The sequence below is a fragment of the Xenopus laevis genome, chromosome 2S (genome assembly GCF_017654675.1).
Source record: "Xenopus laevis strain J_2021 chromosome 2S, Xenopus_laevis_v10.1, whole genome shotgun sequence".
NCBI lineage: Eukaryota > Metazoa > Chordata > Amphibia > Anura > Pipidae > Xenopus > Xenopus laevis.
In genome coordinates this window covers 15,348,849-15,374,790 of record NC_054374.1, presented here as the reverse complement: position 1 = coordinate 15,374,790, position 25,942 = coordinate 15,348,849, and the positions used below count along the sequence as shown (strand labels likewise).

Here is a 25,942-nt window from a genome sequence, read left to right as displayed (position 1 = left end):
CATATTTTATATACAGAACTTATTGCACCAGCCTAAAGTTTCAGCTTGTCAATAGCAGCAATGAACCAGGACTTCAGACTTGTCACAGGGGTCTGTGACACTCACATTCTCAGTGGGCTCTGAGCAGCAGAAACGGAACTAGAGGGGGGCGGGCCATGGCGCAGGATGCGCTGCTGGGCCACCCGCCCCCTCCGTACACCCGGAACTGGCCAGGAATATGCGGCACGGACTGTCGGGGGGCCCTGAGGGGGTGCGGGCCCTGGCTGCTCCCCCGGTAGTTCCGCCCCTGCTGAGCAGCTGTTAAGAAGCTAAGCTTAGGGGTTGTCACTAATTATCCAGCAGAAAATGAGGTTCCCCTCATTTTCTGATGCTACAGGTTTGCTGATTATTAAATTCTGATGCTAATTGCACTGGTTTCTGTGCTGCCATGTAGTAATTATCTGTATTAATTACTAGTCAGCCTTATATTGTGACATTTCTATTCTATGTGTACTGTATATTATGAGTGGGTCCCTAAGCTCAGTAAGTGACAGCAGTACAGAGCATGTGCAGTGAATCAGCAGAAAAGAAGATGGGGAGCTACTGGGGCATCTTTGAGACACAGATCTTTACTGCTAAAGGGCTGTGGTTGCCTTGGGCTGGTACAGAAGCACAAAACATAGGGGCAGATTTATCAAAGGTTGAAGTGAAAATTCAAATTAAAAAAATTTGAATTTCGAGCTAATTTTTGTGTACTTTGACTAGGGAATAGTCCAAATTCGATTAATTTTTGAAAAACTTCTATCATGTACGCTTTTTAAAACTTTGACTTTTCACATCTAAAACCTGCCGAATAGCTGTTTTAGCCTGTGCGGGACTTCCTAGAACCTATTTGGAGTCATTTGGTGGACTTTGAAAAATCTTTTTTGGGGCAAATCCTTAGATTCGAATTCAAACGAAAACTGCCTATTCACCCGAAAAAAAAACTTTAGATTTTTTAAATAAATTTCAGTTGGTTTTTTCATTCGAATTTCAACGTTTTTTTTAATTCTAAATTCGACCCTTGATAAATCTGCCCCATAATGTACAACAATTCTAGCTACTTCTTCAGTTAAGCTTTAGTTTTCTTTTAATCACATAGATAAAAACTCAATGGTTGAGGCAGTAACTGCCTGAAGGAGTTGCATGAGTCTTTGCTGGCTGTATATTCAAGCACAGAATCGTGTATAATGTTTTTACGTTATGCAACTAGACGTAAAAGCAAAAAATAAACTATTTTATTTAATGTGGGAAATTACAAATGCAATTACAAGGTGCTGCTTGTACCAGTGTAAGTGCTGAATTTTTAGGTTCATCATATGTCTGTTACATGATTCATGTATTTTAAATTCATATCTCGGGCACTTAGCGGATATACATATTACATTTTAATCTTCCCTTGAAAAGAGCAAGCCTGTCTTTAATACTAATGTTTTGCTCGGAGGTGTATGTCTGTGCAAATGATGTGCAAGAGATTAGCTACAGGGCTTACTTTAAACTGCCTGTCATTCTGACGGTCTTCTTTTGGCAGGCACTCAGCTTTTGTATTAATGTTTTAAAAGCACAGCAGAATTTCATATCTGGCTCTAGCCATTACACCAGAAACAAAAAGAACAGAAACCGGATTTGACTCTAGTGAGACCATGTAGCTCCCATTTCCCTTCATCCTATATCACAAAGTCTTTTGCTTGGCTCTGCCTGCAGTATGGTAGTACATAATTCATCAGCAGTTGATGGGGTGGTATATTTTATGAAACTGCAGCTAAAGAGAAACACATCCAAGGCCAATATTTGGATGGGAGGACGGGGGGGGGGTGAGGATTTGCTCAGGGCTCTCAGCATCCAAGGTGCCCCATTGGGAAGGGAAACATAGATAAAACTGTAAATGTTAAGCAATAGAATATAATTCACACTTACCTGCAACATTTGAGAAGGCTGTTGGTGGTTGTTGGAATCTGTAGTGCAGCAACATCTGGAGGACCACAGGGAAAGACATTGTGATTGATGTAACCCCACAAATAGGAGCCCGGCCTCCCAGCATTGCATGCTTCCCTCATTCACTGGGACACACCTGTGCATTGTATTCCATAAGATGAATGTTGTTGTATTAAAGCTGAGGTACTAATGACACTTACTGACAGGGACTTTATCCTGCTTTCAGCTTGCAATGCTTTCCTATGATTTTAAAATGAGGTCAGCAGCAGCTAAAACTGTGGAAATAAATGCAGGGTTGCTCCAGCATCAACATTACTGTCAGCGTGAGATGTATATAGACAATATGTCGGATAGTTACTTGTATTCATGCTTTGACATGCCCAGGGTCAGAGTAGCCCACTGGGGAGTAGGAGAAAACTGAGCCCCTGGGCCTGTTGGGCCCTTTTGGTCTAGGCACATTGGTACTTTTGGTCTAGACACATTGCAGGGTGCAGTGCAAGGGAGGGGGGTAGAGGCAAATACATGGGAAAGTAATGGGTGGTGGTAATCATTGTGCTGAATAATTGGGATGGGAGGACTTTGGGGTGGTGTGCCAGAGGGGTGAGCCTTAGCTGGGGGGGAGGTTAGTGGCGGTGCAGTGTGCCAGAGGAGACTGGAGTGATGGGCCTAGTTCAGATTTTCAGATGGGCCCTGTCCACCCCTAGGTCCTCCCTGAATAGAACACAAAGGCCTGCCTTTGTGGGCAGGCCACAAAGGTCAAGGCCTAGGGCAGCAGTGGGCGGACTGGGGAAGATCAGTTTTTTGAATCTCCCGCCTGCCCAGTCCTCAGTGGAAAGGATCAGAAAAGGGCAGTGGTTGCGGTGAGGAGGAGAGTTCATACAGGTGGGGAGTGTCTGTGCAAGCGAAGCCAGTAGGACGTGGGGTGACTGCGAGGTGGTCCTAGGGGCACACCATACATGAGAATATACAATGTCTAATCATATAGTTCAATGTCTAATCCACAAAGTTGGGTTTTTTGCGCCCGATTAAGTTTAAACACTGGTCCTCAAAAAAATGTGCCCTTTTGTTGTAACCCATAGGCAATTTTTTTAGACACAGAGACCCTGTGCAGATGTCATGGGTGCAGTTTACCCCATGAAGACAGTGCTGACTGCATTAGACATTACTGCACTGATAAGGGTGGGCATATAGGCATATAGATGTCTCGTCCTACCTCCCCCCTGAAGTTATGGATCAATTAGAGGGTGGGAGGATGCTACCGCTACATGCCTCCCCCTGGCCCCCTCACCAATCCCCCTGCCTCAATATGCCTGATTGTTTGTATACTGCAGTTTCACTACACCAAACACCTACCAGAAGTTATCACTGCACCAACACAAAGCTTCATCCACAGTTTATAGTGCAATATAGAAATATGGTTATACAGGTATGGGATCTGATAGGGTTTGTATCAACAATATTTGCCATCGTTAATAACCAAGAGCTGGTGATACTTATGTTGGATAAATATGAACAAGTAACACAACAATGTGCCGATGTATTGTGATTTATTCTGTAATACTGTAACAATGCCGTCTATTCTGGCAGAATCTCAAGTACCTGAAGCTAATCCTGGGAATTAATGTAATTCCATCCGCTATATAAACATACATTTTAGCGTGACCTCCTCCCAACTGAGTGGCATGTCTGCAATAAAAATAAATCTCAATTTTATTAGCCAAAGGTTTACTGCGGAAACCTTCCCCTCTCTGCAGGGCCAGCAGCGTATTTTTCTCTTGCTTCAATTCCCTGATAATTCTTGTCATATTGCTTTACTTTTTGTTCCCATGTGAACTGGGACATTTTGCATGGATCAGGCTATGGATAGATTAAGTGATTATTGTAGCAGTTTGGGTATCTTTTGTTGGAGGTATTGTCAAACGAATTAGACGCACTGTTGGGATGCATTTCTCTCTGCCAATACTAATGAAATAAGTTAGAATGAATGTTGTATAGGGAGTTACTTCAATGAGACAGAGAGAGGGAGTGGGCTGTAACTGGCAGATAAAGTCTGTATTCACTTATAGGAATTGGCAGTGGGGCCACAGAAACTGTATGGCAGCCTTTAGGGGTCACTTACAAAATGATCATCGAGAAGTGTAAGCGCACTAAGGGGTGCAAAAGCATGTCGCTAACTTATTATCCAGAGAGCAGCACTTCTGCCTGGTGTCGTATTAAAATCCACCCCAGGGTCTGGAGCACAACTGATGGGTGCAAGATATCCCTGTCTTTTCCAGAGCCATATTGCAGTCTGCGCCCACCAGCGCTCCTTGACTCTCAGCAGGCAGGGGGCTTAAATGCATCCCCCTAGCCAATCCCCATGAATACAATGGCACACAGGCAGTGCATATTCATTGTGGGATACCCAAGCTCCTGCACTCCAATTTGAAGAGCAGAATGCAAAGTGAAAAAACATGGTGGATCGAACCTGTTTCTTAAACATACGATTGTTTTCTACTGCGAATGCAATTTGGAGTGCAACTGCCATGTTTTTTTCAAATAATGCATAATTTTTCCAAAAATTACATTGTGGTTGCGCTTGTTGAGGGCTTGTGCATGACGAAGTTGTGCCCAATGCAACTGCACTTTGACATACCTCAGATGCAACTGTGTTGAATACTTTTGAAATCCAGTTGGTGGCATTTTTGGTCTGTTCGGTGGGAGACGTGTGTGTTCAATTCATTGGATACAAATGCACTGACTCTACAGACGTAGGACACTGAGGGAACCCTGGAGCTATTGCCTGGTCAAGAGGTGGCAGCAGCTCCAGCATCCCCTGGCATCAACAGCTTCAATTTACCTCGATTCGGAAAGGGAGATGGGAAGGGCTGATCAGCACCAAGCACAACTATACGGTGCACAACTATAAATGATGCATGTACCTTTAAAGTGGACCTGTCATCCAGACATAAAAAGCTGTATAATAGAATTCCTTTTCAAATTAAATATGAAACCCAAATTATTTTTTTTATTAAAACACCCGTGTATGTTATAAACTTGTTTAAAAGTCTCAGCTGTCAATCATTTATTGCTTGCCCCTTCTTAATGCCTTAGGCCTAGAGGCGGGGCAGGCAATTATTTTCTCTTTCCATTCTGCACTTTGTAGACATCCCTGTACTCCACACATTCTTCTTACCTCGTCACCATCTAATTGTGTAGCCAGTGCATGGGCATGGGGTGGCCCATTCTGGCCCAAAGATGTTGGCATTATGCAAAGCATGCCTTACTAACAGTGTCCACAAAATGGCAGCTGCTCGCTTGATTTAATGGTGAAGTCCAAGACTAAGATAAACAAGATTTCAATAATTTATATAGTGTATGTGAAGTTTATTTTGCCTGACTGACATCATAAAATAGGATGTGGAATTATTTCTTGGAGTGACAGGTCCCCTTTAATGAATGGGTTTGTCCAGGGGACTTTGCACAACCAAACTCTGGTACCAGACATAAATGACCCCTTTTGTAAACTATTCATGCAATGTGAAAGCTATATCATTAAAGAGGATACTTTTCAGTATGTTATAGATGGAACGAATCGAAGCAACTTTTACTATAACTGGTTTTCACCTTAAGCTTATTTACAGCCTTCAACTCAAAAATGCTATTGTTTGTTGGGGTCATTGACTGACTATAAGGGTTCGGTTTTATTGTTATACTTATTTTTTATTGCTGTTCTTTGGTTTTAATTGCTATTGATCTTGTATTCTAACTGGGGTAATTAAACCTTCGCTACCTAGATAGCACAACCTAGGGTGTCTTTTGTTTGTTTTGTGTAGAGCTTCTATTAAATATATATATATTTTTAAACAACAAAATAAAATATATAGACTGACTGCAAATTGTCGTAGAATACTGCTGTCTACATTATACTGAAAGTTCATATTAATCACTTAAACTCACCACTTTAGATGGGATTCCAGCTGCACCTGCCCTGGACCTTAATAAAGACAAAAGAGATCAGATAATGCCATAGACATGAGCCCACTTTAAAATGACTGTCCTGTCATTTCTGGTTACAAAAATAGTTTTACCCACTACAATTGCATGGAGAAAATACACAGGGGAATTATTTCAGAGAATTTATTCCAAGAGAAAATTCCAAGGGGACATCAGGAAAAAGCCTGATGGGACCCTGCCCTCTTTGGCCCCGGCCAGCCAAGGCCTGCTCCCCTGATTGGCTGCTCCCTGGTAAGAAGATACTGTATGTAGATTAGAGCAACATGGTGTGGCACGATGTGGTGCACACATGTGTGGTGGGGGGAGTTTAAATGTTTGAAGGGGGCCCTGGTGTCAGCCAGGAAAAACTCTTCAAAAAATATAAACTTCAAAAATGAAAAATGCCCCAAAGAGTCAGTTGACAGAAGAATATTTTAAATATCTGTTCATGCCTCTTATTTATTATAGAAGAAAGATATAAAAAATAAAGACCTGCACACAACAACATTTATTATCAGCCATAGGGGTAATCAACAAGTAAGGTTTTGCTGATAAATGCTTTATCTGAGGAAGTGTCACCCTCTATGGCTTAAGTTCCCCACTATAATTTAGTTGTGTATGGTTTATATATATTTTTTCTTGACATAGTGATGCCTTGCCAGTCATTAAGGAGGCCTGTAGTTGTATACTGAGCATGGCAACACACTTTTCTAACCATTTTTTATCACTTTTAGTTAGGGGCAGATTTATCAAGGGTGGTAGTGAATTTGAGGGAATTTTTGAAGTAAAAAAATTTGAAATTCGAAGTAATTTTTTTGGATACTTCGACCATCGAATAGGATACTACGGGGCCATTTCACCAAGGATGAAGGATTCAAAGTAAAAAAACTTCGAATTTCGAGTAGTTTTTTCTGCTCCTCGACTATCGAATTGGCGTAAATTCGAATAGAATGATTGATTCGAATGATTCGAATAGATCGAGCGCAAAAACACTGCGACTATTCGCCCATTCGATAGTCGAAGTACTGGATCGAGCGCAAAAACGCTGCGACTATTCGCCCATTCGATAGTCGAAGTACTGTCTCTTTTAAAAATACTTCGACTGCCTACTTTGCCACCTAAAACCTACCGAATTGCTTTAAAAGCCTATGGGAAAGTCCCATAGGCTTGTTTTCCAAGTTTTTGATGGAATAAAAAGGCAATCGATCGAATGAAAATCCTTCGAGCCAATATTAGATCGAGCGCCTATTCGTCTGGTGAATATTCGCCAATTCGACTATTCGCCAGCGCGTAAATTCGCCCGAATTGCCTATTCGATTCTATTCGATTCTATTCCCCAGTCGAATTTCGAGGGATTTAACCCCTCGAAATTCGACCCTTCATGAATTTGCCCCTACGACTTCGAATTTACTTTGACTTTTGATTTGAAGTAAAAATAGTTCGAATATTCGACCATTTGATAATTGTAGTACTGTCTCTTTAAAAAAACTTCGACTTCAATACTTTGCCAAATTAAACCTGCCGAAGTGCTATGTTAGCCTATGGGGACCTTCTACAACCATTTTCTAAGTCTTTACACATCGAAGTAAAATTGATCGATCGTATGCTAAAATCGTTCCAATCGTTCAAACGATTTAATTGTTCGAACGAATGATTTTACTTCGATCGTACTATGGCCAAATTCGGTGAAAAATACTTTGACTTCGATATTCAAAGTTGAAGTATTTCAATTCGATGGTCAACTTTCGAAGTATTTTACACTTCGAAATTCGACCCTTGATAAATCTGCCCCTTAAAGTTAACTATTCATAAAAAATACCTTTACTAGGGATATTTTTATTTTTGGAGTGGAAAAAATGTTTGCAAATCTGCACTAGAATTTGTTGTGTGCTTTGTTTAGCCAGAACAAAAATAGAAGGAAAATTTGAAATAAAAATCACCAATTGACTCCAATGCATTCAGAGTGTGAAAAAAAGAGTAGAAAAAAATGCCCATTTTACGCAAGAAAGGTGTAAAAGAATCCTCAATTATTCCATTGCATTCGGTGAAATTTTGCAAATTTTTCTGCAGTTTTGAAAATTTTGTAAACAAATAAATATGGTACAGTTTCGCTTATCACTAACCTATACATTGGAAAAAAAACTTTTGTGTTTGCTACATTAAAGAAAAGTGAATGTTCGCCAAAAAATTTGAGAAACTGCAACAAAATTTGCAAAACGCATTGAAGTCAATAGGAGTCAATTTTTTCTCACTCCTAATGCATTAAAGTCAAAGGGTACTTTTCTTGTGGTGACTTTTTTTGTCTCAGCAACTTTTTTTGTTCAAATGCATTAAAGTCTCAGCAGAATTTTGTAATTTTGCAATTTAAGACAATTCATTTGCATTGCTTTCATTTCAATGTTCTCATTAATTTCCTGGGGCATATGAATTCGGTGTGATGTTAGAGCTCAATGCTTCTTCTGAGCTTTAACACCCCACAGCACAGAATTGAGCATAACGCCTGAAATCAGTCTAACACATTCGGATGAAGTGACAGATTGATCAAAGGAGCCAATGTTGTTTATAAATGTGAATGTTTGTTAAGACATTTTCATGGCTGTCAGTTCAAATTTCATTAAATCCTCCCCTAAGAAGCAGAGTCTATTTGTTTTTTATTACTGTTTAAACACAAATGTGTTTGTACTTTAAATGAAACCACAGAAAATACATATTACATTTGAAGCAGGTCATCACTATACATGCACCCTCTTTTCAACCAAAACTGTAAATATGATGATGATGTTTTTCCACATTTGTTAAGTGTTGAAAAACAAAGCGACATTTTTCTATTTCAACAAATGTTATGAATAAAAACATCAAGTGAAGCAAGTGCATTCGAGAGCAAGGGCATTCTCTCTAGAAGACTATATTTTAATGTGGGCCTGAAACATGAATAACATTAAATATAAATATATTCCTCCAATTCAGAGATTAATTTTAATACAAGTGTTTTAAGCCAATATTAATGTAACCGAGACCCTTGAGTCATAAATTTTTTTTTTAAAGTCCTTTCATCTTTCCCAGTTGAGAAATGAGAGGAAATATCAGTAACAGGCAGCCAGTTTTGGTGTAGACTTTTTTTGTGTGATTAAAACATGTTTTTTGATCTAATTATGTAAGTAGCTGTTTTTTTTCCTCATCTTTTTATATTTAATTACCGAGTGATATGGTAGGAGCATGAAAGAGAATTAAGCATCAGTAAAAACTATAGAACTGTTATTATTCATTAATTTTTAATATCCTAGCTAATCGTTCCGATTAGTACTGTGCCTTATGCATCTTCCTCGTTTTTGACCTTCATGATTTCTCTTTGCACTGTGTTTTGCATTCAGTATTGCTCCAAGCCATTGGTTTCATGTTTTAACCATGGGACTTGACAGTGATGAACAAAATATAGCAATGAATTTTCTGAGTTCCTTTATGGATATCCCTGAACAGAATGCCTATTTAAGCCAATATTTTACTTTGTTCTTACTGTAAGGTTGCTTTTATACAGTGTTGGACTGGGCCGGGGCCCACTAGAAAGCCTTAGACTACAGGTCCTCTTCTCCTCAAGTCTTCTTCTTTTCTTCTTAGACCAAAGGACCTCTTAGCCTCACCATTGACAACAGATCCTTTTTCCTCACTCAGCATCCTTATTCCACTAGTTTCCTTGCATACTATAATCTAGTCTTTTATCCATTTCTCCTCTTTGTTCTTGTACAAAAAATGTGGATTGACCAAGATGTAGGTATAAAAGGTCAAATGGTCAGGTCTGCAGGAGGCCCATTGAGACCTGGTCCCATAGGGAGTTTTTCTGGTATCCTGGTTGGCCAATTTATAGGAAACAGAAGCCCATAGAAATCACATTCAAACAAACGCATTGTAAAATTCAGATTATAAATCCTCAGAAATATACTTTCTGGGTGCAGATTAAATGAATGCATACCTACCCTGTATGTTCATTAAATCCTAGGTGGAGGAGGAGAATAGGGATGTAGCGAACCGCCGAGTATGTGTTCGCGAACGCCATTCGCAAACACCGGCAAAAAATGCGAACAGTTCGCGAACAGTTTGCGAACTTCGAACATCCGAAAATCGTTCGATTCAAACGATCGAAGGATTTTTAATCGTTCGATCGAACGATTTTCGTTCGAATCGAACGAAAATCGTTCGATTTTAGCGACCGAATGGTCGAACGATTTTGACGCGAACGCCTATTGGCGAACGTCGCGCGACGTTCGCGAACTTGCGGCGGACGCGAACAGCCGATGTTCGCGCGAACAAGTTCGCCGCAGAACAGTTCGCTACATCCCTGCAGGAGAACCGCTCTAAAGAAGCCCTGGAATAAGCTTTCAGAGCTAAAAATAAGGGTATAAACTCCAAAATATCTATTCATATTTTAATATGTTTAACGGTCTGTGCTAAATAATATTCACAAGAGTTGAACCCGACTGGAAAATATATTCTTCAGTTCAATCAATGAACTATGGAAATTCCATATCTCACTATGGGTCAGAGAGATACAAGAGATACATGAAATACAAGTGAATCATATGATTTGGCTTAATGTTGGCAATAATTTGAAGCTCATGGACTATAACAATAATCTTCAGATATACATTGCTTGGAGCTGAGAAATCAAAATGAGACAAAAACAGAATTCTTTATCTATACAATACACAAACTCCTGATTATGTAAAATAAATGAAGCCAAAATATTACTGAAGAGTAATCTGCTTTAGGCTTGACATATTGCGGTTTTATTATAAATGTCAGGAAATAATTGAGGATTAGCTAGCCACAGTAGATAAATATGGTCGTTTCTTCTCTATCCAAATTGCTATCTTACAACCAAAGATATATGCATGCAATACTTCTGGGTCTTATCGCTTTAGGGAATTTCATTAGCACTGTTCCCTTCATTAAAATTCCTGTGCCATTTGCTGCAGAGAATATACTTTTCAGTGTGCATTCCTAAGCATGAACCTAAGCAAGAAAGGAAATCGATCTCTCCCTTACATTACATTTAATTGCACTTGGGGCAGCTTGGGGCACCTTATGTTCATATGTTAGTTTCAAAGGGAAATAGGAAACCCAACTACACTGTACGAGGAGCACAATTGTAAAGACTTACAGGGGAAAGTAATAAAAGTCGCAAAGACCAAACAATTCGCACCAATAGGACTAAAAATCCACATCTTGCAATGTAATATTGTTCCTTAAACTGTTATTGCATTGCGAATTTTAATTGCACATTGCGAATTTTAATTGCGCACTCATAAGAAGTGTGTGAAGGTGTCGTAATCTTTTGGAGCAAACATAACGACTTTTGCAGTAAGAAGTTTTATTATATTGACTGCGCATTGGCGCAAACTATAAAATTCGCAAACAGTCTTTCACTGTCGGAAGTGGTCGCTAAACAGTTTCCGGGCTCGCAAAAGCTATATTAAATTCGCACAAAGCAAAATTTGTTCGCGCAAAGGCATAACTTTTCGCATTGCGAATAGTTTTTCCGTTAGCGATTTTTATTACATTCCCCCGTTAAAGCACATCAATTTATTGGCAGTATTCCCTTATCCTAAGAAGTCTTTCTTGTCATACTTAAAGAGTGTAACCAAATCTTGGGCTAGAATGTATTTCCTAGGATAGTTTGGCAGAAACATCAGTTATACTGGAACTACATCTGCCACAATAAGTTGAAGGGACTCCAACTTAAAAGGTTCTTAAAGGGATCCTGTCATCTGAAAACATGTTTTTTTCAAAAAGCATCAGTTAATAGTGCTACTCCAGCAGAATTCTGCACTGAAATCCATTTCTCAAAAGAGCAAACAGATTTTTTTTATATTCAATTTTGAAATCTGACATGGGGCTAGACATTTTGACAATTTCCCAGCTGCCCCTGGTCATGTGACTTGTGCCTGCACTTTAGGAGAGAAATGCTTTCTGGCAGGCTGCTGTTTTTCCTTCTCAATGTAACTGAATGTGTCTCAGTGGGACATGGGTTTTTTCTATTGAGTGTTGTTCTTAGATCTACCAGGCAGCTGTTATCTTGTGTTAGGGAGCTGTTATCTGGTTACCTTCCCATTGTTCTTTTGTTTGGCTGCTGGGGGGGAAGGGAGGGGGATGAAATCACTCCAACTTGCAGTACAGCAGTAAAGAGTGATTGAAGTTTATCAGAGCACAAGTCACATGACTTGGGGCAGCTGGGAAATTGACAATATGTCTAGCCCCATGTCAGATTTCAAAATTGAATATAAAAAAATCTGTTTGCTCTTTTGAGAAATGGATTTCAGTGCATAATTCTGCTGGAGCAGCACTATTAACTGATTCATTTTGAAAAAAATGTTTTTTCCCATGACAGTATAACTTTAAATAAGATTTATTTGTAAACACTACTGGGTTTTCTTACTGTGGTCCCTTCGCTATAGGGCCAGATATGCCCTGGGAGAGCTATCTCCAGCTACAAATCCTAAGTTAGAGCTGCTCTTTCTAGCAGCCTAACTAACATTCCTGCTGTTTTAATTTACTGAGCACCAGGCTCCCCAGCAGTCACCCATCCTGCTCAGAAGATGGAGGCCAAAAAAGAATAACCAGGGCTTCCTGAGCACTATATTAAAGTGTAACAGTAAATAGTCAAATACTCTTTGGGTCAATGATGAGTACTAACCCACCAGAGTACCAGGATTTAAGAATAGAGAAGAATATTAAGTAGGGGATTTTCAAGCCATAGGGAAATTTAATCTTATAGATCTCTACAAGAGTGACTTTTAAATGCTAATTAAACACCACTGGCGTACAGTATATACAGCGGTTTCAAAATGAAATGACTTGCCAACATTGCTGTTTTAAATCTCCCTACATAACTAACAAATTGAACTTGTTTCAGAAATGTAAACCTCACCTCAACTGTATTGTCAGAAGGAAAGGGACCATTTGTTACATTAATTCAAGTGGAGGATGGCAGCCTCAGCCTTCTACCAAGGTAGGAATTTAATAATGTGTTTAAAAGTCAATTTAAATCATACCTGATTATAGTAGCTTGCTGCGAGATTCAAAATGCATGTTTAGAATATTTCACAACTGTTTTTCTTAGCTGGTTGCTTGTATGTTCGCTTAAAGTAAAATATGCAGAGCAAATAAATAACTTCAACACAGCACAAGGATATAATTTAAGAAAAATGTGCAGTCGTCTTGCATGTTACTCTAGTGCCTACTGTGAGCCTACTTGAGGGGTTTCAGGTCCCTAGTTATTACTATGAATAGATGTATAAATCAAAATAAAGCTGGCCATGTATGCCCGATTCAGTCACTCAAAATGGATCCAATGCAATATGAGTTGAACAGTTGGCTAATGCAGAGTAGTCACTATATTTGAACAAGGTCAATCATATTATAAGTTGGTCAGATTTCTCCCATGCATAGATAGAGGTTTTGAAAACTGTTCAAAACATAAAACTGTAAAACTGTAATGCTGGAGGTGCCTTCTTACTCTTCTCCTACATTTTCTTATACTAATGTTCCATGTCTTCCTCTTTCTTGGATCTACATATGCCCCTTCCTTTCTATGCCCTGTTTTTAAAAGGTGTTTGTATATGTTCTTTCATTAAAGGATAAGTAAACCTTTAAAATAAGTGAATGTAAAATTGATGAGGGGGCTATTCTAAGCACTTTTGCAGTGTACATTCAATATTTATTTAGTTTTAATTCCAAGATATTAAAGGTTACATGTACTGTTAAAATGAATGGATTTTGTTACCACAGCGCCACCTGAGGCCAGCAAGTCTAGACTGTTAGAAACTACAGTCTTATTAAAATAATTTGTATAAGTTCTATGGTCAACAAACACCACTCACCAAGGTGATATTTAAATATATTTAATGTGTAAAAATGTGTTACAGAAAATACATACAAATTAACAGATACCTAGCCAGTCAAATACTCTATTGACAGCCTACCAAAATAATATGTATGTATCAATATGTTGTATAAAAGTTTTGTGTATGTCTGTATTGTGTGAGAGTCAGTGTGTGTCTGTGTGTGTGTCCAGTGTGAGAGAGCCCAAACTTCTCTTTGTCCAGGGATATATTCAAACCTGTGGGATACACCTCCCCCAGCCTACCCATAAGTAATTCCATATGTTAACTGTAACCTAATCCCTCCAGACTTGAGGAACAAATGGAGCATGGGAACCAGTGTGTGAAAGATGTGTGAATGACAAGTCATGAGTGCACAAATGAAACATATTCAAACTTAATCAATACTGGAATATAACCATTTTTCCAATACCCAATATTTAACAAGACAGAATACGTTATTGCAGACAGTTATGAGTATGTGTTCTTCATTATGTTTACTATGTAGGTTTCTGTTCTATGATATTGCCATTTCTGTCAGAACACTGCTTGTTGTGTAGGAACATGCCCTCCTCATTAAAATCATAAGAATGAATTTCGCTTATGTTGATGGAGAACCAGTATCATATCACTGACAGCCAACACTTGTACAATGATGTTCTACATGGACTATCCAATATGTATGTTAGGATGAAATTTACTGATTAAGATCTGCACTCTGATATTTACAACAAATACAGAATAAGAGCAAAAAAATAGCTGCAGCTCTAGGAAGAAATCACAACATACCAAAATGATCATTTTGAATACTTTTCATTTGAAAGAAGTTGTTTGTTTCCAAGAAACCAATCCCTAGGCAATTACTTAAAAATGTACTCAGGGTGCTTCACTGAGAACTTTTGAAATGTACATTAATTTTCTATTTTTAGAGGTTTCTGAGATAGTTGCACTTTTATACTGCTAATACCAGGCTTTTGGGTCAGGTCTTAATCATCAAGAACATTTCATGGACAGTTAAGGCCACTGTCACTCCTGCAAAGAGAGCTGCATAGAGAGCCATTGAGACAAGCCTGGCTATCTTGTATTAAACTGTCCAAAACCACTAATATATCAGAAACCACTTAGTATTTAAAAAAATGTTAATGGCAAAAATGCTCAGAGGACCATTTGGAATATTACCAACAATCATTGAACAGGGGCATAATTGCATAATATTCTAAGGGTTGCAATTTGCATTCTACCAACAGTAAATGAACGCTCAGGATTTCTGCTTCAAGTAACACATCTGCCCATCACTAGACAGAAACAACTGTAACATGCAAATGTATGCCATAACCCATGACTATTAAATTATTCCTCTTACCCCAGTTTAACTGGATGGAAAATTTTACACTTTTGGCAAATTGGCAAATGGAATCTAAAAAGCCTAAAGGTATCACGGGAGGTACAAAAAGAGAAAATTAAAATAAAAAATCACTTAAAGGCCAGTTATGCCCAGAGAGAGCTACCTCTAGTTTTAATTCCTACATTCTGGTCATTCTACCTCACCTGCCTAACACACAGGAATGTAGTAGGGCTGTTTAGTGATGGGCGAATTTCTCCCATTTCGCTTTATCTAAAGATGGGACAATTGACATGGAAACAGTTGCATCTAACGGAGTATTACTAAATAAATAGGTTATAGTTAAGAGTTCTACTCTCAGTGCACTGGGAAGAGATTAACATGTAACTCATATGATATATCAGCCAATATCAAGTGATACATTTTCAGAGTAGGGTTCAATATCAAAATGGAACATACTGTAGTCAAAGGAAAGTTTGTAACACAAATTAATTGTTATGGGGTAACTTGCAGAACTTTATTGGACCTTTAGCATCTATATTTTTAGAATTGTTTTTTTAGATATTGCACTCACGTCTGATAACTACAGAAAGTTATTTTTATGAGTTGGAGTTGCAGTTGGAATGGTGTATTTTACATTGTCCTAAACTTAAGTGACTTGGCTTTTCTCTAGGTTACAATCAGTGTCCTGGCAGCTGTCACTGTATCTATTGCAAGTGCTTGAATCTGCTTGTGTCTAAGTGCTTGAGGTCTTAGGTCAAAAAAAAAAAGGTCTGCGGTTTAGTCATATTGTGGTATGTAATAACCGTGACCTCAAGGCTGTATAATATTTATGGATAATATAGAGATAAGGCACTCCGATTCTCAACTTTTCACTTGAGTTTCTACTAACTGTTTACTTAATGGGGTGTTACTTTTGTGTCCACATAGGCACAGTCATTGGGGATTTGCAGAAGAAATGCAATATATGGTGTAGTGAAATTGTTTTAACAGCTAATACTGATCCACGACAGGAGAGATTGTGTGTATTTCTTAAGCTGGGGATAGACGCAATGATCCAATCGTTCGAGGATTCGAACGATTGGACTTCCCCATCTCTAGACCTGCTACTAATCTTTCAGATCAAATAAAGTAGTAAAAGAACAGATCAGTTGAAGTTCTGCCCCTACAGCAATCATTCAAAATTTACGTCCAACAATAAGTAGTGACAGTCTCCTACTGAAAATTTTCCAATCGGCAATACATGCTGAAATATTATCGGCAGCCGACAGACCTGGCCGATCGACTAAACGACCGATCTCCATGGGACAAAAATGTCTATATCTTTACTGATTCTGTTTTAGTTCTGTTTTAGTTACATAATCAAGATGGGGACAGTTTTGTTTGTGTACAGATCTGAATCGCAATTTCTTAATGCAATTTTCACATAATGCAGGTTACTGACCTGACAATTAATTTTGAAATTCAGTTGGATCAGTGTTCTTTCTTAGTTTCAATCACTATAATGAGTAGGACATGCATTTCTAAGTCATTAATCTTATATCCTGAAATCATTTGTAACTCTCTCATGACCCGGAGTATGTTCAGAAGAAAAGCCTGTTGGAAGTTAATGTTATAGTCCATGCAAAGTCCTGTATCTGATTTTTCTTTTAGTTCAGTGATATACATATTCTCTGTTCCTGAAGTTTAAGGATGATAGCAAAGAACAGCTGAGATAGATACTGTTGTTGCCCCCCAACCCTTTAATCAGTATCTCCCCTCCAGAAACATGGGAAATGAGTCGGGGAGTGAGTCTGGCTTGACAGATGTTTCAATGTAAAGGGATTCCTCTTAACTGGATGAGCAATGTGAAGCCCACCATGCAGTTATGCCTAGTGATGGGCGAATTTGGGCCATTTCGCTTCGCCGGAAAATTCGCGAATTTCGCGAAAAATTCGCGACGCAGACGGAAATTTTTTTTGACGTTGGCGAATTTTTTCAGGCGTATTTTTGCAGGCGTTTCGCGAATTTATTCGCAGGAGGCGAATCGCGCAAATTCGTGCCTGGCGAATAAATTCGCCCATCACTAGTTATGCCCAGAGAGAGCTACCTCCAGTTTTAATTCCTACATTGGAGCACAAGTCTGTTCATTCTACCTCACCTGCCTAACTCATAGGAATGTAGCAGGGCTGTTTAGTGATGGGCGAATTGGATATGACTTGTATCCAGGCCTATCCCCTCAGTAGATCTCCAGTAGGACCTGCAAAAGTGGTAAGTACAGGGCACTGTTGAGAAAGACGATTGCCAGTGAAATGAAACAAGTCAAAACAATCCTATTGGGTTTAATCAATGTTTAAATGTCTTTTCTTTAATAGACAAAATCTAGTGATACAAATTATGGAAACCTCTTATCTGAAAAACCCCAGGTCCCAAGCATTCCTGATATCAAGTCCCATACCTGTACTTACAGTAGGTTATGGCAGGTTTTTAAGAACATCTCTTTTAAGAACTGGGGAATATGCAGGTACACTATAGATAAAAGATAATAATTAAAATAAGAATTTTGAATAAGCAGCATGACCATGCCAGTAAATGGAATGTCAAATTGTCTCACCCCATACCACCATATTGTAGAGCCATACATACTAAAATTTCAACAAAGAATTACACCATTTTCATGAAATCTTTTATTGAAAGTCATAAAGTGCAAACAGTGACATGCACAACATTTCTGGGGCTCCCGGTGAAAATCATAGCCTGTGCAATATTTGAAATAATTATTCCTGTAATGAAAATACAACTTAGAGAGCAGTTTTTGCCATTTAGGGAGGCTTATAGTAACCAAATATTTTAACTATAGGGAAATACAGTGACATTTCAATTTTAAATAACCTGATTTTAAGTTTTCCAGCATTTTACATTTTTTATTTATGGTACCATGAATGCATTTCAGTTGGTTAATTTCCTTGATTTTATATCAGGTTTTCGCGAATTTCACATCAAAATTTTATCCTGATGTTACCAAAAATGCTATTTGTCCTATATGATTGTTATTATTAGTAAAAAAATAGAGGTTTAACATACTAATTATGTTTTGTCATGGTTCTGCCTGTAAATGGTCAATTACAATAAGTCTGCCCCTTATACAGTCCTGCACCAATCACTTATTGCTTTAGGTTTTGTATGTGACTGACAGAGAGGCCTTGCACATGCCCCCCAATTATGTAAAATTAATGCTGCAATGATTAACTTACTGTATTATGAAAGCAGTAAATATTGTATTTCAAAGTAAAACTAACTCATGTGCTCATATTCTTTAAAAAAAGTCACTTTAACAAATTTCCCTGATTTTACCTTTTCCCGGATTTTACATAATTTTTTCCTGGTCCCCTGAAAAATATAAAATGGGGGTTCTACTGTATACCAAGCCTTCTATGAATTACAAGATGACTTATGTGTTTAAAAGGGTCACTGATATCGATGGGCGAATTTGGGGCGTTTCACAGGAAATTTGGGAAACTGCGAAAAATTCGGCACCGGTGTCTTGTTTTTGAGGCTGGCATCCGTTTTTGATGCCGGTGTCCATTTTTTGGATGCTGGCGCAGATTCACAGGCGAAAATAATTTTTGCGGTGGTTTCGAAAATGTATTCGCCGGTGGCGAATCGCGGGAATTCGCGCCTGCAGAATAAATTCGCCCATCACTAGTCACTGAATGTAATTCTATAAGGATATAATATTTGGCTTTCAAATCCAATAACCTACATAAAGATGATCAGTCTGTGACCTTGAACACTCACATTATACAGTATGCATGTCTACTTAGGCTATTCAATTTTAAACTTCAATCTTTAGGGTCTTTCCATCATTTGTATTAGCTTGTCTCCATTGTACATTGTTATATCATGTGCTGTTCACTTTATAAATAATAATACAAATCCACCAAGCATAGAAGCACCACAAGCAAAAGCTGATTTAATCAAATCTCAGCCCCTCAAACCATGCTCTCACAATGAAAAATAGAATCAAGCAGCAAACACTGTGTCGCGGAGGTACAGTAGATAGCCACAGGCATAAAATGCTAAAATATGGATCCCCTTAAGCTATACAAGAGCAGGAGACTATCTATAAAACTATGTTTAGCCTTTTATTTATAATTTTTGTGTCAAGCCGGCTCCCATCTATTCCTTAAATGGCCGACTATTTTCATAGCATAATTCTACATTGATTTATATGTTAAACAATGTTTTCCTTCCAGTGTCAAGGTAACCAATAATTTTCGTGTTCCTTATGCACACCATCTTGTTGATACTTGGTCTCTGGTGCAAAATGTTGTCTTAGGGATTTCTGTGCTATTTTTTTATGGCTGGTTTCACCTTTCATTTTAACTTTCAGATGTTGTTTGTCAGTTTCTATAGTTACTGTTCTAATAGCTTTTCTCTCAGTGCTATATCTCCACTAAGAACCAACCCTTGCCCATATTAGATAATTTATAACATACAGAATGCTTCTTTCACAAAACACAGAGGCTTTTTAAGTGCCACAGCAAAATCAATGGCACCTTTTGTCTTTGTTTGACATATGAGATTCTATCTGTAAATACTACTGTATGAAATTCTGGCATCTGATTTACTGTTCTCTTGCATTATAGTCTCCACCTGTAAAATATATATAAAGAATATTCTTCTTTATCTCATGTGTCATGTGAAAGCAGCAGGCCCTATTCCACTTGGAATTAGCTTGAAAATATTGAAGGAATTCTGTTGCTGGTCACTAAAACCCCCTCGGAAATGGCAGTATCAGAGTGGGAGGCCAGGGGCCCACCAGAAAACCTTTGACCTTGGGCCCTCTTTCCAAACTATTCCTCCTCTCCTCACTCACCCTCATTGTTCTTATTCAAAGATTGGGTTGTGGGCTTCATTTTTGCCAATTGAACTAAAACTCAAAAAAATAGAATCGTTTGAATGTTGAAACTATACCTCCTGCTGAGAATTTTGTGAATTTATTTTTTATTTGAATTTTTGAGATTTTTTTAATGATTAATCTTTCAAATTTGAGGTTGGAAAACTCAAATTTGAAAAAATTGACAATTCATTTTTTTCATTTTATTGGCCTAAAGATACTGTAATTTAGTATAGGAGTAAGATGTAGCAAATGGTAACAAAACTAGAAAGATTAAATGTACATTACCAGGCTTGGATTTGTGGAAAGGCCACCAAGGCCCGGGCCTAGGGCAGGAGAATTTTAGGGGCGGCATCCTGCCCAACCACACCCACATTGGTTCAGAAACACTGGGGATGCACAGGAGATTCAATGGATATTTACATTTTCTGTGCGCAAATCCACATTGTTCCAGTCCCGATGATGAAAAATTTCGTGAATGAAGGGGAGAGGACAGGGGCGATGAACGGCAGCGTCCTAGGAGTGCCCACTATGTAAATCCAGCCCTGCACATTACTTTAATAATGATATTTTCTAAAGATAAAGTTCTTATATAACAGAATGTAATCAATGTTTATGGAAGAGCCAACTGGGTTCTTTAAAGTGATGGAGAAATCGTACCTATATATCACATAGATCCTAATATACTGTGAAATAAAGGATGACTGCCGGGCTAAGCTGGATAACCTAGATTCACATGCAATGCCACCAAATCAGTTACGTAAGCTCACAACCGTAAATAAAGCCTGAAGAATGATTCAGTGTGAAAGGACCCAGTCCTCTGTGGAGGCTGCTATGATTAAGTAATTCTTTATTGTCAAAAGTATGAGCAGTCAGCTGTGGCAGGTGTTATTGCCTAGAGAACTCAATATATTTTCTTTAAAGAAATTTCTTGGAAATTGGAAAATACAACTAAATACTCTATGGGGAACACGACTGAAGCCATCTCAATGTAGATTGAGGGAACAGCAGTGGAAAGGTGTATGAGAAACTAGTGAGATGAAACCTGGTTAAAATGTGATTGTTTCTGTGCTCAGGTTCTTAATTTGCCATTAACTGCACCAATATCAGTACTTGCACACAGGTCTGGACTGGGTTTCAAACTAGGCCTTGGCATTTCAAGTACAAAGAGGCCCTAAGTGCCCCTCTGGCATTTGCCAGAACTCACAATCCTTCTTGCACAGAAAGCACAGAAATTCAACATTTATCCCAGTCTAAAAAGATGTTTTGCCCAGGACACTTAGGGGCAAATTTACTAAACGCCGAAGCGCCTAACGCTAGCATCAATTCGTTAGCGTTGGTCATTTTCGTTACTTCGCAAATTCACTAACGAACGCTGGCGTAAATTCGCTAGTGTTACTTCGCACCCTTACGCCTGGCGAATTTTCACAACAGACGTAACTACGAAAATTCACTAACGCGCGCATTGTACTGAACGCTACCTTTTACAATAGACTTCCTTCACCACCTCAGACCAGGCGAAGCGCAATAGAGTAGATAGGGATTGCTTCAAAAAAAGTTCACATTTTTTCTAAGTCCCAAAAAACGCTGGCGTTTTTTCTATATTATGGGTGATAGGCTGAAAAAGATCGAAAAATTTTTTGGGGCTCCCCTTCCATTTCCTAACTCATGGCAACTTAACTATACAGTGGGCACATGTGTAGGGCAAAAAAAAAAAATTATTTGATGTTTTGAAGGTTTCCCAGGCATTTGTAGTGACTGTACGTATTCCTCCATTCAAATTTGAATTTGGCGCCGTATGCAAATTAACCATCGCTAGCGTAACTTCGCTTTGCGAATCAACGCTAGCGCAACTTTGCAACCTTACGCTACCCCTGAGCGCAACTTCGGATTTTAGTGAATTTGCGGAGCGCTGGCGAAACTACGCCTGGCGAAGTGCGGCGAAGTTACGCCTGGCGCAACTACGAATCTTAGTGAATTTGCCCCGTAGTACAGTACTACAGTGATTAATCAACTGATATGGAGGGGGTAGGGGGTTGGAGAAAGAACCCTGAATTATTCTCAGGCGATATCACTGTTTACCAGTGAGCCAAAATGCACATCCTGATATAATTCACCAACTGAAAAAATTACCTTCTGTCCCAATATTTTGAGCAAAATAAGGCACAAGGCTTAGTGAGAGGTAGTGGAGGAGATAAAGGAAGACTAGCTGTGAGCAAGGGTGGATTAAGGCTTATGGCCTTTGCTGATCAAAAGGCTTTGACTGTTGACAGATATTCTAAGCGCATCTAGTCTAGTGCAAACAGTTAGCAAATGAACTGTAATAGATGGTTCACTGTTTGAGTTATTGGGTTTTGGGTCATAGGTTAATTAACCCTAATTTCTACTACTACTACTACTTATTTCTTTATGGCTTGCCTCTTTCTTTCATTAGCAACACTATATACAGATATTGGATCGCTTATCTGGAAACTAATCATCCAGAAAGCTCCAAATGACAGAAAGTCCATCTGCCATAGACTCCATTTAATCCTAATAATCCAAATTTTAAAAAACGATTTTACTTTTTTTTTCTCTTAATAATCAAACAGTAACTTGTACTTGATTCTAACCAAAATATAATTAATCGTTATTGGAGATAACATCAGAATCGGAAAAAATTCACGAAACGTATTGAAGTCAATGGGCGTCAATATAATTTTGTTGCGCATCAATTTTGACGCAATCGACAATGTTTATACGAGCGACTAGTTTGTCCAAATGCATTAAAGTCAATGGGCGTCCGAATAAAATTGAAGCGCGACAATTTTATGTGTGCGACTATTCTGACTCACAACAATTTTTTTTGTCGCAGCGGATCTTTTGCCTGCGAATTTCCACTGCAGAATTTATTCGCTGGTGGCGAAACACGGAAATTCACAGCGAATTTGTGCCTGGCGAATTAATTCCCTCATCACAAAACATCAGTCTTCTAATCGGTTTTCTAATAGACTAATGGGCCAATTCATTAACTTCGAGTGAAGGGTTCGAAATAAAAAAACTTCGGATTTCGAAGTGTTTTTTGGGCTACTTCAACCATCGAATGGGCTACTTCGACTACGACTTCAACTTCGAATCGAAGGATTCGAACTTAAAATCGTTCGACTATTCGAACATTCGATAGTCAAAGTACTGTCTCTTTAAGAAAAAACTTCGACCCCCTAGTTCGCCACCTAAAAGCTACCGAACCCAATGTTAGCCTATGGGGAAGGTCCCCATAGGCTTGGCTACGTTTATTTGGTCGAAGGATTTAATCGTTCGATCGAAGGATTATTCCTTAGATCGTTCGATCGCAGTTTTTGCGAAGTCAAAGGATTTTCATTCCTGGTCAAATATCGAGGGTTAATTAACCCTCGATATTCGACGATTGATGAATTTGCCCCTAATTACAGAAAGATCTGTTATCCAGAAAAAACCCAGGTCGCAAGCATTCTGGATAACAGGTCCTATGTACAAATAAACATAATATAATACAACAAACTAATGAAAACTCTGATGTGAAAAGTTTCCTTGAAGCTCATGAAAAACAACTTGCCAGATTAATCTTTTATCCATGTGCCTTACCCTTTCTGTTGCTGTTAATTTAATCTGCCAATTGTTAAAAGGATAAGCTTTTTTCTTTATTTTTGTAAGTCTACATCGACGGGGATATGTTCACTTTATCTGTATCCATGGAAACCCACTCATTGAGATCAGTATGAGAAATCTGTCGATTTTTGATTTAAAACCTTTTGTCCATGGAAATCTGTTGGATTTGGAAATGACTGCATTGAAAAGGAAAGGGAAGTGCTCCCTTTATCATGGAATTGATTTCGCAGGGGAGATATGTGTATTAAGTTTAGGAGCCGGAATGCTCTTTCCACTTAGTTCAATTATGGACTGATAAGAAAGAGAGGAGGCAGATTAGGAAGACAAATTGTGTTTGCTAAATCAAATCCGGTAATGTTTTGCTGCTGAGCACATTATCTAGTGGGAAACCGTAAATTGCTGTCTGCCGCTTTGTCAGAGGACAATGTCCAAATCCTTCCACTGGTGGCACCTGTCACGCCGACGGAATGATGGAATCCGTCTATAACTTCTTTCCACTGGCTACGGAACAGTCCAATCCTATTTGGGGGGAAACTAATATACTAAAGCAAACCATGCAGTTTCCTGTGCTCTGTTGTGTATTATTTTTCATTCTTTTATCCCGACGCTTTCATAATAAGCAGAAAAATCCCAAACACAATGTGTTTTGTGTATATGCGAACAGGTTATTGATTACCGTGTTGCTTTCTTTTCGCCTGCTGCCTTTATTTCTATTCTGCAATAACATTGCAGTATTTTCTATACATGTGGGAATTCAATACATGCTTTGCATTGTGCTGGAGTTTAACCTTTGTGTAAGCTGTTCTAATATCAGGCACTCCGACCTAGAATTTGTTAGCGTCTACTGATCTCTAGTGGCCGCTGGGAACATTCGGATGAATACCAAGCAGCAGCCACTTAATGTTTAATTTTGAAGGAAAAATCTATTTTTAAGGGGCGGGGGTAATTATTATTACTGCTATCATCATCATCTTCTACATTATTTATTATTCTTTTAGCTGTTTATTTAACAGATGCATGTGAGAGGTGGGATTAATCAGAAGGGGTTAATCCTCAATGACAGTCGGTTAGAGCTGTGAATATGAATTACTAGGCTACAAAATCATGCAAATTACTCTTCACTGCATGGGCTGCTTTTTAAGTGGAGTCTGTCTACAACTGTGCCTCAATACTGTACATGGAAATGCTTGACGGAGACGTCATTTGTAGTGTTTCAGCCGAGCTGTTTAAGTGCCATTTAACCGTTTAGATGCATAGAATCTCTAACATTAGCAAGATTGAGAAGTATTGTTAACTCAGAGTGAATCATAGGGAATAATTTGCAGCGTCTTTTCTCTTTTGATTGCTTGTGACTCGTGTGCATCTAAAGGGTTAGATTCAATTTTATACCCACATCCCCCCCACTACCATTCTGTCTTCTTATAATTTATTCAATGTGGCATCCACTTTTTTAATTCCAACCCTTCATGGTTGACATGTTCCCACTCTCTTGGGGGCAAATTCACTAAAGGACAAAGCGCCTAACGCTAGCATTAATTCGCTAGCGTAACGCATTTTCGTTAATTCGCCGATTCACTAACGGACACTGGCGTAAATTCGCTAGTGTTACTTTGCACTCTTACGCCTGGCGAACTTGCGCAACGGACGTAACTACGCAAATTCACTGACGCGCGCATTTTTCTGAAAGCTACCTTTTACGCCAGACTTCCTTCGCCACCTCAGACCAGGCAAAGTGCAATAGTGTAGATTAGAGGGATTGCTTCAAAAAAAGTTAAACATTTTTCCCAAAAAACGCTGGCGTTTTTTCTTTTTTTATGGGTGATAGGCTGAAAAAGATCGAAAAATTTTTTTGGGGCTACCCTCCTTCCCCCCTACATTTCCTAACTCATGGCACCTTAACTATACAGTGGGCACATGTGTAGGGCAAAATAAAAATTATATTTGCTGTTTTGCAGGTTTCCCAGGCTTGTGTAGTGATGCTACATATACCTCCATTGTAACTTCAATTTGGCGCCGTATGCAAATTAAGCATCGCTAGTGTAACTTCGCTTTGCTTGGCGAATTAATGCTAGTGCAACTTCGCAACCTTATGCTTCCCCTGAGCGCAACTTCGCATTTTAGTGAATTTGCGTAGCGCTGGCGAAAATACGCCTGGCGAAGTGCGGCGAATCGGACGCTGGCACAACTACGAATGTTAGTAAATTTGCCCCTTGGTGTTTGTTTCATTCATTTCTACTCTTTGTGCCTAAGGCAGAATAATTCTACAAGCTTCACCTGTCCAATAAACCATTG

General features: G+C 38.8%; 1 protein-coding gene across 2 annotated transcripts in view; it reads left to right on the top strand.

Moving 5' to 3' along the window:
- The window catches only part of LOC108709213 (enteropeptidase), a 163,199-nt gene that overhangs the window by 121,680 nt on the left and 15,577 nt on the right, over nt 1-25,942 (top strand). For both annotated transcript variants that reach the window (XM_041583376.1, XM_018248858.2), the window contains exon 20: nt 12,836-12,931. In XM_041583376.1, coding sequence (XP_041439310.1) covers nt 12,836-12,931 — 96 coding nt within the window. The remainder of the gene's footprint in view (nt 1-12,835; nt 12,932-25,942) is intronic.